Genomic DNA, 11,719 nt, shown 5'->3' with positions numbered 1-11,719 from the left:
TGTGCGTATAATATATATATGTATCACGAAGGTATATAGAAAAAACAAGTACAAATTATCAAATTAATTTTCTAATTTTTGACCATTCTTAAATTCCTAATATATTTTTTTTTCCTTACAATTCGGTATATGAACTTATTTAAATGTTGGTTTTTTAACTAAGAAAAGTTAAAAGAATAATTATATTGTATTTAAATACATTTATATAATTAAATATGCTTTTTTTTTATACAAAAAATTATAAATAATCTATATTTATATATTTTAAAAGGCCAGTAGAAAAGAGAATAAGATGTTCCTTTTCAATTAATCTTCAAATTTTATGTTAGTACCGAAATTATTCAATTTGTTTTAATGTTAATTAATAATTAATAAAAATAATTTAAACTGCTACCATTAGATTAACCTCTAATGATTTACCCAAAAAAGAAAAAAATTAAATGCACGTAGGCTAAGATTGTAGGAATTTGATTTAATCATCCCCACATGCATTCAATTTTTATTTTTAGAGGTTTTCGAAAAAAAATAAGAAGTTTGCCACAAAAAAATATATTACCTCCTTATAAGCAAGAGGGATAGTGACCCTAGAACTAACATCATTATATTTGTGTGTGTGTGTGTATATATATATATATACAAATCACCCTTATCTCAGTATATATAAAAACTGGAGTTTGTATATATAGCTGTACACCCTATTGTTATAGCCTTCCAATGGCTCCCCTCTTGCGCAAGGCAAAGAGCCCACTTACAGTTTCATTAGCCACCTGCCTAGCTAACCATATTTATGATGATCCTTTATATATACACATATAGGATCATATTTTGTACATCGTTTGATTTTCTTAGTGGGTTTAAATCAAATGGTGGATTTTTGAGTCTTGACCCATCAGATATTATTCCAGGCATAAGCCCCATGATCAAGTGGCTACTGGAGTCACTCTGATTGGCAGCTTCCTCTTCATCTTCACCGTTGGAAAGTGGATAATATCATCCTTCTCTGCAACCCATCTGTATATACAGAACAAAAATGTACGTAGACATATACATATACACACTACACACACACACACACACAACATATATATGCGCATATGTATTACATATAGCTGCGCTTCATTTACCATGCCTATATGGTCTGATCATAGTTAAAAAAGTCAAAGAATTTTAATACGACGACGTTTGAACCCTATTCGACAATAGGGTTTGGATTCCTAGAATTCTATGATTTGAAAAGATAAAATTTACTTGAGATTACGTACCGTTGACGGAAATGAAACATGCCACACAAATTGTGGAACCCCATTTGACAAGACAAGAGCACAAGCACATGTCACAATTGCCACTGCTCGGTGGGCTAGGTTTTTGACAATGCCTACTTACCTATGCATACATGTGCAGCCAAGAAAAAAGATACATATGCACCCACACACACACATATATATATATATATATACACTACATACATGTATATATATATATCTATCTATGCATGCCTGCCACCACCTTTATGTCGATGACAACTACTCCGATCATTTACCTCCCTAGACGATATTAATAGCAGCCTTTGGCTGATGTATATCCAAAACCAATATAATTTCTTAATAAACATTTATCTTATATATTCATAATTGAATTACAGGACCATATATATATATATGTGTGTGTATGTGAGAGAGAGAGAGAGAGAGAGAGAGAGAGAGAGAGAGAGATTATTAATCACCTGTAAGTAGTGACAAAATGGTGAAGGAAGATTGAGATTTCAAGCTTTGATAGTTCTAAACCAGGGCATAGTCTCTGTCCTCCGCCAAATGGTGTAAACCTACTGTTGTTAACTGCACCTTCAATCTTCTGCACAAAAAGAAATTAAGCAGCTATCTCAATCAGTATATATATATATATATATATTTATATATCTGTGTATATATATGTACACTTACAGATATGATTATAGCATGTACAGAGGTAGCTACTGCTTTTTAGTTTATAAAAACATATAAGATTAGTTCTGATCATAATGAATTCCAAGCAAATTTACATATTTTTCTTTCAATCATTTAGTCTTTTACAGCTGAAAAAGAAAAATTTTTGTAAGTAGAAGATGCAAAGTAAAACTTACTTCCCATCTCCACGGATCAAACTTATATGGGTTCTCGTAGTTCTCTATATCCATGTGAATAGAAATAAAAGAAGCCAATACACACCATCCTCGCGGTATTAAGTACCCTAAAAATATAAAAATTAATTAATTAGAAAACATAATTTTTTATAACAATTGCTTTTTAAAAAACTATTTTTTCTTCAACCAGAACAAATCATCTAAACAGCAGTATTACTATATCACTCCCGATCACCTTTAACCTCAACATCTTTGAGAGCCTTTCTCCAAACCCCATTGATGATATTTGCCCTTCTAAGCGTTTCATTGATCACCTATACCCAAAATCAACAAAAACATGTAACTAAGCAAAACATAAATTGTGTGTGTATGATTGCATGTGTGTGCAGACACACACACACACACACACACACACACAAGCACATATCGATCTCCTACACATTTGAAGCTTACATTTTGAGTAAATGGCAACGACATATAGTCACTCCAACCATAATCATCAGAGGACTCGGCCTTCTGCGTCTTCAACTCCATATTTTCTTCCTGCATGCACATCACTCTGATCAATCAATCATTCATCATTATAAAACAATATTACCATCATAATGACGTCAAAGTCAACTCCTTATCTCTCTTATAAAAATACCCACAAATATTCCAGTGTATCAAACATTAGCTTACGTAAATAAATATCATTATTTTAAATTTAAAAGTTGACTAAAATATTTAACGAAAACTAGTTTAATTATTACCAATAATTTAATTTTATATTTAGTCACAAAAAATGATTTTATAAAAAATAATTAAGTACGGATTAATATGACAAGAAACATAAAAGATTTTTGCAGGAGAAATCTTTGACGCTGACATTGAATTCGCGACAACTTTAGTGACAGGCATCGCAACTTGCACGACCACGCAATTAATAAGTGGTCCTCATCTGACAGCCGTTCAATCCCAAATCGTACGGCTGATAGACGTCCATGCATCAACCACATAAACTGGGTCCCTCCGCGCGTACTTTCTGTCTCGCACGTGTTTCGACCGCGGGGAAGCGCGCGTGTGCCGATTGAAAATAACAAGTCAGACTACAAGTCAAACACTTCACTCGGGCCCCCCACGAAGAGGCGTGGTCCAAAATCAAAACTAAATCCGAATCATGGAAGAAACATCTAATCTTCAACACTAAATCAAGGTACGTACCGTGAGTTGCGCTATCGCGACGGGGCAGTCACTCAGGAATTTGACTGCTAGTGTCATTGCCATTGGCACAGTCTCCTCTCCGGGAATCATCATCTCTATGATGCTATCAGTGATGAAATCCAACGGCAGGGATTGCTTCTCGTTTCCTTCACCGTTTTCGCGCAACAGCAAGTCTAATACATCCTCGACCCGACCTTTTTCTTGTGATTTCTCCATTGCCAACTTTCTCTCCTCAACAATCCTTCTCACCATCTTCAGCAATCTTTCTTTAGCCTGCATGAACTCTTAAAAGTCAATATATATATATATATATATATATACATCCCGTGCCAAACCCTAACAACCCCTTGCATTATCTATATACATATCTACCTTTAAAGATTTATATAGTCTTGTTCCTGGGAACTTGATAGGCAAACAAATCAACCCTTTAATGAATTCTCCAAATTCTCTCATGAGAAAGTCTAAATCTTCACCGGGTCCGATGCTCATCAATACTTTAACCAAGATTTTAAACGTAATCTGATGAGATACCCATGACGCAATATTAGTTTACAAATACAGGAACATTATATGCATGGGTTTATGTAAATGTATTTCATCAGTTGACCTTTCTGGTTTCCTGTTGTACGTAAACCAAAGACATGTCCCGCCAAGAATCCAAAGCGAGCTTGACAGAGTCTTCAATAGCGTCAGTGATCTGGGATTTGAGCTGAGGAGATCTCAAGAATCCACCGATGAGTGCATGGAGTTTCTTCTGAAGATTTCCATTCATTTGCAATATGGAATATTTTCCAAGCAGCTCTGTAATGGATTTTGGGTAAGCTGGTATAAAAGTGCTGCCGTGGTTTTGTAAAATCACCTTGTTCACATCGGGATCTGTGGAAACTATTATTGGGGTTCCCAATATATGCGTCTTGAACACTTTTCCAAACCTGTATACGCCAAAAAAAACTGATAAAATTTTCCATGAAAATAGCAACATATCAAAATTTATGAAATCCTCAAATTTTAAATTACAGAAATGAAATAAAAACTTGAAAAGAAGAAAAGAAAGAAAGAAAGAAAAGAGAGGTTTTGCATTTATTAGTACTTGTGGTCTTTTTAACAGTTTTCATGAATGGAAGAAAGGAAAAGTAGATTGTCGAGAATAGAAAATATGAAATGGTAATTTCACAGGAAAGCTGAAATCTAAGAAGACTAGGCTGTGGTTACTGTCTGTGTAAGAAATAGTAGGAGTTTCAGTCCCTAGAAGGTCTACTTTCTGCAGGCTGTAAGTATAGGTCATTTACTCTAATATATACTGGCTTTTCCAATTCCTTAATTTCTTTCATACTTGTTTTTGTATAGTCACCATCTTGCTTTGGATTATGAGCAAGGTTTTTGTCACAAATGGATGTAACGAATTAAAGAAAATTCCAAAATAACCTAAAGAGTTAACTTTCTCAAATTTACATTTTGATTTAGCGTTTGTAATTCAAGATTATAATAAGTGTTTAGATCAATAATGTAATATTTTCATTGTAAAGTTATAATATCTTTGAGTGTTCAAATTTTATCACCAGTACCGTATAAAATACTCTTATTAGGTTGATATATTTTTCATGGAATGTACAAAAAATTTAATTGTAATATACAAAAAACTAACCTAAAAAATACTCTAATGGCTAATAAAAAATTTAATTACAGTTATAAATTATTTTTTTGGACTTTTTAAGTATTTAATGTAAATCACAATTACAATCACCTACAAATTTAATCTATACTTAAAAATTTAATTTTTATCTAATACACAATAAATACTCTCTTAACTATTCGGGTTACTAATAATAATATTCTCTAAACTATTCGGGTTTAGTCGAGTGATTAGCTATACAAAAATGATTCCGAGTTTGAGTCTCGTCTAAATGCAAAAAAGTTTATAAACCAAAAAATGAATTTTCTTATCAAGAGGGTTCTTCTTTAAAGAATCCTTGCATATAATATGATATGAGATAAATGGCCATTTGCAAATTTATGGGCATATATATCTATGATTAGTTAGGGTAAGGTAAATATAGAAGGAGAAATTATTAGTTTGTACATGATCTTTAGAATTAATTATGGGGGTTAATATATTGATATATAGATAGTATAAAATCAATGAAATCCTTTACATGATTTAATCTTAATTAACATTTATTCAGAATCTTTAATTAATGAAAATAATTAACTTCTGTTAATTATTATTTGGGTAAATCAAATTTTTACTTCTTTTAAGTATTTTTTTTATCCATAAACCCACCCATACAATATAATTAATAATAATAATAATAGAAAATTTTGAAATATTATTTTTAATAACTAAATAAACTATTTGTTTTATATTTTTTATAATTTTACAAATATATATATATAAATCTTTTATCCTTTTTTTTTATATAATAAAACTATGCAAAAATATATAAATTCAGAAAATAAATTTTAGAAATTACTTTTCATGTAGCAATCAAAACCATAAATTTTTTCTGTTGAATGTCAATGATCTCTTTGTCATTTTATATGACATGTACAATTATTAATTAATCCTAATTAATTAATTAATTAAAGGTACTGATAATTCAATTCAATTCAATTAATTAATTCAAAGCTCACCACTTAGTTAGGAGCCAAATTATACAATTAAATATGACAAAATATATAGTAAAGTTTATCCTACTTACAGACTAACTAAATCCCAGTATCATCATATATGTATATGCCATGATCAAACAAAAAAAATTACAGTAAAACTAAAGGACATCAATGTTCATAAAATTTAGGGTTTTCTCCAATCTAGTTTAGAATTAATCTTGATTACGACTTATGGTATTTATATATATATACATAAAATACATATGTCTCTCTGCATACAAAAGGGTGTTGTTTGGGGGGTGTCCTAATTATGTTGAAGAAATGATTACCCGCCCGTGACAGGAAAACATTCAAGAGGCAGGAAATTAATCTATACTTACATACATACATATACATATATATATATATATCAATACACATGAATATGGTTATAAATGTAGAAGAATTAGAATAAGATGTTACCGAGATTTGCGTTTGTCCATGAAGGAGACAGGCTGAGAAGTATAACCAGAAGCAATGAAGTCGAGAGTTTCTCCGACGAAAGGCCAACCAAGGTTCCCTTCTGGAAGTACTCCACTAACACCACTCTTCATTTCCGTCGTCGTGTTCCTCCTCCTCCCATGGCGACGATCTCTGTCGAACCAGATAAACCATACCCCAACAAAAAGCAGAAAAATCCAACACGCAGAAATCCAGAACTTCATTGCTGCACTTGTTCTATCCTCTCTCTCTCTCTCTCTCTCTCTCTGTGTGGGTATCAAACCCTACCTTTTATCTTCAACGGAGAAGGGGGCATGAAGATCTCGATTGAGATTGTGAGGATCTGGGCCTTGCTATCTATCCTAACATATATGTATATATATATATAATCATTAAAATAAGCCGGCCATATCGGGTTCATCAATTGCTCCACGTTTCCTTTTTTTGTCTTCACTTCTATGTAAGATTAGCTTTTCTTACCCATACATCTCCTTGCCCGTTTCTTTTCTTATATACACATATATATATATATATATATTTATTCATTAGTAAATTTATAAAAAAATAATAAATATATCTTACTTAAAAGTGCATACATAAATAAAAAATAAAAGGAAATTACGATATTCGATTAGGGTTATGTTTCAATTTTAATGTTACATTATAAAATAAAGGCTCAATATAAAAATATTTTCATATCAATTTTTTTATACCTCATTTTTTTAACAATCTTAAATTATTATACACCAATTTATCTGGTGATTTGATTTCATTGTAATTTAATTTATATGTATGTATATATATTTTGTGATATAACTCTTAATTAAATTTTTGTAATGTTATCAAATTTACATTTTTAAAGTTTTTATTTACTTATGTATAATATCAGAATACCTTCGTTTTTGTACTCAAAAGCTCGAATGTGTATTTATATATACCTATATATCTACATTATCTAAAAATCTAATAATGTTAGGTTAAAATAACAAGTAAATAACAAAAAAAAAAAAAACAGCCTGCAAGAATGAAATTACAATAAAGTTAAGAGTACGAGATTAATAGTTAAATTGTATTTTAAGCATAATATATATTTAATAAAAAAATTTGTTGAATGATGAATTGATTTGATATATGTATGTAAGTAAAAATAAATAATAAATTTTATGTAGGGCAGTTTGATAGAAAAGAAAGGCGTGCAGAGAGGGGCATGTGATAGAAGCCCAGTGGGCCGCCAAAACACCTGTCAGCCTCCTTTTGCCAACAAAACCACCTCATCGTCTTGTCTTCGTCACTCTCTCTCCTCTGCTTCCCTCACCGTCTTTTGAGGTAACTCACTGCTCTCCCCTCACTTCTTCCCACTCCCTTACTAATCAGTAACTAATACTACTCATTATAATCATCTCTCTGTGCATCATCAAATAGATGCTTGCCATTTTGCTTCTGCTTTTCTCTGCATGTGAACTGTGTTGCCTCTGCAATACATCAATATTTTCTTTTGATCATTTCCACTTTAAAACCACTGTATACATATATGTGTGATTGTGTGTGTGTGTGTGTGTATATACACACTACCCATGATGGTTCAGTGGATTCCAAGGATCATGACTACACACTGCTTGCAGGGTATATATAAATTTGTTTGAAAGGAAATGGAAGGTGCTCTTAGGTTTTAACTTTCAAAAATGTAAATTCCAATGAGAAATAATAAAACGGGAAGGAGACATTATAAATTCAATATAGAAAAAATATACCACAAAAAGTATTTCTACACATGAAGTGAATTGTGGACTACAAGAACTCTACCATTGCAAGAAATGTAATAATGCCTGCACCTTTGGAGACAACTTCAGAGCTCAATGGTACAGTATTTCTCACGGCCAGGCAGGATCAACTTTCATGAAAATTTACAATGAAATTAAGTTAGATGACATGAATAAGAGGCTTCATTCACCAGCAACAACGTTAATCTGATCTGCTGAACTAAGTAATAATTTATCTAAGTTTGAAAAAAGATAAAAGACTTCAATTTCTACTTGCACAAGCAATAGCTTCTTCCTCCACATTGCTATAAAATGAACTTAGTTTTGTTATGGCAAGTGCCTCTCCGAAGAGTGAAGCTCGTGTGGATTTTAGTATCTGGACTTCCACGTAATCACCCACTACAGGATTCCGTTTATTGTTAACATTGTCATTGCGATCTAGCAGTGGAAGATTGACAAATGAAACTCTATGTCCTCGATCACTCTTGCCAATTAGCTCTGTCTGCGGAGCTCTCTTGTTGGGTCCTTCAACCAATACGAGCTGGATGGTTCCTACCTGGGAGTCAAAACACTGACCAGTACTCTCGCGAAAAGCCTCAATGAGTTCTGCCAACCGCCTCTGCTTGACATCATCAGGAACATCATCAACATAGTTTCTATGAGCATGTGTTTTCTCTCTCATGCTGTAAGCAAACATGTATGCCATATCGTAACCAACTGACTTAATGAGGCTTAGAGTGTCTTCATGTTCCTCTTCAGTTTCTCCACAGAAACCTGCAATGAAAAATCTTAAATAATAAGGTACCCTGGCAATCATTGTTCAACATGGATAAGCTCTCTTAACAAACGGAGAAAAGGGTCAAACTCAAGCCAGACATGTTAAAAATCAGTTCTTGAACATGTGATAAGCATCATTTGGCAAAATCTTCCCCCCCATAAAGTATAACTTGTCAAGTTCTTTAAACATCTTACCGCATATAAAATCACTGCTTATGCCCACATCCGGAATAATGCGGCGTATCTTCTGAATAAGATCTAGGTATGCCTCCCTAGTATATCCTCTACGCATTCTTTCAAGTACAGTGCTACTACCAGTTTGAGCAGGCAAATGGATATATTTGCAGATATTGTGTCTGTCTCGCATTAAATATAGCAACTCATCTGGGAAATCTTTAGGGTGAGGGGATGTGTATCTGAATCTCATTTCAGGAAACTCTGTGGAAAGTCTATCCAAGAGATCAGAAAAACGTAAACCCATGTTTTTCACCTTGCACGTGCTGGAAAAGCCATCACTTAATCTCCAATTAGCTCCAGGCTCAATATCTTTTTCAGTTCCAGATGCATCATTATAACTGTTTACATTTTGGCCAAGAAGAGTTACCTCCTTCACACCTTCTTTCCACAACTCCCCAACCTCCTTCACTATTGATTCAACAGGACGTGACCGCTCTCTTCCTCTTGTAAACGGAACAATACAGAACGAACACATATTATTGCAACCCCTCATCACTGAGACAAAAGCAGTAACAGAATTTTTGGAGATTCGAACCGGACTAATATCAGCATAAGTCTCTTCAAATGAAAGAAGTGTATTGATTCCTTTCTGACCATAATCTACCTCTTCCAGCAATCGAGGCAAGTCCCTGTAAGCATCCGGGCCACATACTACATCAACCATCTTATCTGCATCCAGTATCCTCTCCTTCAATCTCTCAGCCATGCATCCCAGCACAACTACTTTTGGAGGGCGAAGGGATTGTGACCTTCCAATTACAACATTGCTCTTCCAGTGCCTCTTTAGAAACCAAAAGTAGTTAAGTCTCTGCCACACTTTTTGTTCTGCATTGTCCCTAATTGCACAAGTATTTATAAAAATGACTTCTGCACTCTCAGGAACATCCACAACTTCATTGTATCCAGCATTCTTCATGATAGCCAAGACAATCTCCATATCATTGATATTCATTTGGCATCCATAAGTCTCATGGTAAATTCGACCTTTTGAAGGAACATCATCAGAAACTGGCACAAGGGTAACGCTAGAAAGGTAGAAAAAAAAATTAGGCATAGTTCTCCCTCACAAAATATAGCAATTCTCCATACATTATCATAGACGCAATATAAACATTGAGTTTGGTTATATTTCAAGTCCATACGATAGGAGACGAAATAAATAGAAATCTAAACGGAAATAAAATTCTAATTCCCACTCAATTCAATATTTAGTTCAAGTTAAGTGTTTCTCTAATTCTTTCCTTGATATGTGAGAATACGAGTACATAAACTGAAAACACGAGTTAAATTAATTTAATTATACATCAAATAGATAAATTATGACTAACTTTTACATACTAAATAACTATGATTTAGGAATTGAATGAGAATAGAGTAGTCTTGGACCAAATACGAGGTAAACTTTCTATGTAAAACTTCCAATCCAGAAGGCAAAGAAAAAATGTAAGAACATACCATCTATTCTTCTACCCACTAACTCCTGTGGTATACTGATGTTATCGCATAACTCCCCATTCAACTAGAATAACTACCTATTTTCCTTATCATAAAACATATAGCTAAATCATGAGTAAAATTATAAAAAAATTTAGGCTAACTTCGAATCAAATCAAGAATTCTTATGGAATTTTATGAAAATAGATCCACAAGAAACTTAAAGTAAATTTGAATGGTGCATTATAAATTCCATTAGTTTAATAATTTTGTGATGCCTAGTCCTAATTTCCCTTAGAATTTAGTATAAATTGAATTTTTATCATTTTCCAAAAAACTTTCATCCTTTCCACCCAAAGATGTAAGTGCGAAATTCCAATAATTCTGTACAAATTCGTTGCAAATGTAGCCTTAAGCTCGAACAGAATTCTAAAATGGGAAGCATAACAAAAGCTCGTTCCCAAAAGCTCTAGTCCAATTATTTATAGTAACTTCTAAGCAGACATACAGTTGCCACAAACAATAAATCGCAAGCTCAAAATACGAAAACTTAACAAGAACATGGCCAATTTGGCTATACCAATACTCCTTCTCCAGAAAATTATCCATTTATGAATCTGTAGAACATACTTACTCGGGCTGTGTTTGAGGGACTGCGAGAGAAGATCGAGGCATGAAGTGATGGAGGCCTGGCCCCTCGTTCTTGTCCGATAAGGGATGCTGAGAGTGAGAGAAGGTTCTAGATTGATCGAGAGAGAATATCTTCTTGAATGGTCTTTGCGCTAATTGATGATGGCAGCTACGAGAATGAGAAGACTGCGGCTGCTTCGAAGAGAGGAATCTAAGACTGAAACAGCATCGTTTAGGGATTCTGATAAGAAGAGCACAGTGAATGGAGGAGAGAGACGTGAGAGAAGAGGACGCCATTGAAAGAGAAATAGCGAGCTTGCTTCCCTTCTGCGTTCTCCGCTCCTGGTTCTGTTCCCTTATGTTGAGCGCTCTGCTTCGCGAGAGCCAGAGATGGGGTTACTGATTAGGCAGAGTTTTCGGAATTTGGGAATTTAGGAGGGGTCGATCTAGAATTCCAAATTCTTAA

At 33.5% G+C, this 11,719-nt stretch overlaps 2 protein-coding genes across 2 annotated transcripts; both read right to left on the bottom strand.

Annotated features, from left to right (window-relative positions):
- Positions 1–659: 659 nt before the first annotated feature.
- Positions 660–6,900, bottom strand: ROT3 (Cytochrome P450 superfamily protein). Its single transcript, XM_088217381.1, has 9 exons — positions 6,398–6,900; positions 3,933–4,257; positions 3,695–3,844; positions 3,323–3,595; positions 2,573–2,662; positions 2,355–2,433; positions 2,120–2,226; positions 1,724–1,851; positions 660–1,011 (listed from the first exon to the last, which is right to left on the bottom strand). Exons 1-9 carry the CDS (start codon positions 6,637–6,639, stop codon positions 921–923), a joined length of 1,485 nt encoding a protein of 494 aa, XP_088073507.1. The 5' UTR covers positions 6,640–6,900; the 3' UTR covers positions 660–920.
- Positions 6,901–8,120: 1,220 nt separating this feature from the next.
- Positions 8,121–11,683, bottom strand: LOC110822475 (Methylthiotransferase). The gene is made up of 3 exons (XM_088217378.1): positions 11,258–11,683; positions 9,148–10,214; positions 8,121–8,949 (listed from the first exon to the last, which is right to left on the bottom strand). Exons 1-3 carry the CDS (start codon positions 11,548–11,550, stop codon positions 8,438–8,440), a joined length of 1,872 nt encoding a protein of 623 aa, XP_088073504.1. The 5' UTR covers positions 11,551–11,683; the 3' UTR covers positions 8,121–8,437.
- Between the last annotated feature and the right edge of the window lie 36 nt (positions 11,684–11,719).

This window comes from Carica papaya, chromosome 4 (genome assembly GCF_054855325.1).
Source record: "Carica papaya isolate Zhongbai chromosome 4, ASM5485532v1, whole genome shotgun sequence".
Taxonomy (NCBI): Eukaryota; Viridiplantae; Streptophyta; class Magnoliopsida; order Brassicales; family Caricaceae; genus Carica; species Carica papaya.
The sequence above is the reverse complement of the archived record's forward strand: the minus strand, read 5'-3'. Positions and strand labels throughout refer to the sequence as shown.

Bases quoted from the DNA above. Each gene is read 5' to 3' on its own strand.
- LOC110822475 (XM_088217378.1), bottom strand. From the start codon at position 11,550: ATGGCGTCCTCTTCTCTCACGTCTCTCTCCTCCATTCACTGTGCTCTT. The intron at 10,215-11,257 runs GTAAGTATGTTC...CTACCTTTCTAG, and splicing joins GTCCCTCAAACACAGCCCGA to CGTTACCCTTGTGCCAGTTT. The intron at 8,950-9,147 runs GTAAGATGTTTA...TTTTCATTGCAG, and splicing joins AAGCAGTGATTTTATATGCG to GTTTCTGTGGAGAAACTGAA.
- ROT3 (XM_088217381.1), bottom strand. From the start codon at position 6,639: ATGAAGTTCTGGATTTCTGCGTGTTGGATTTTTCTGCTTTTTGTTGGG. The intron at 2,227-2,354 runs GTGATCGGGAGT...TTATATTTTTAG, and splicing joins CAAAGATGTTGAGGTTAAAG to GGTACTTAATACCGCGAGGA. The intron at 1,852-2,119 runs GTAAGTTTTACT...CTTTTTGTGCAG, and splicing joins TTGATCCGTGGAGATGGGAA to AAGATTGAAGGTGCAGTTAA.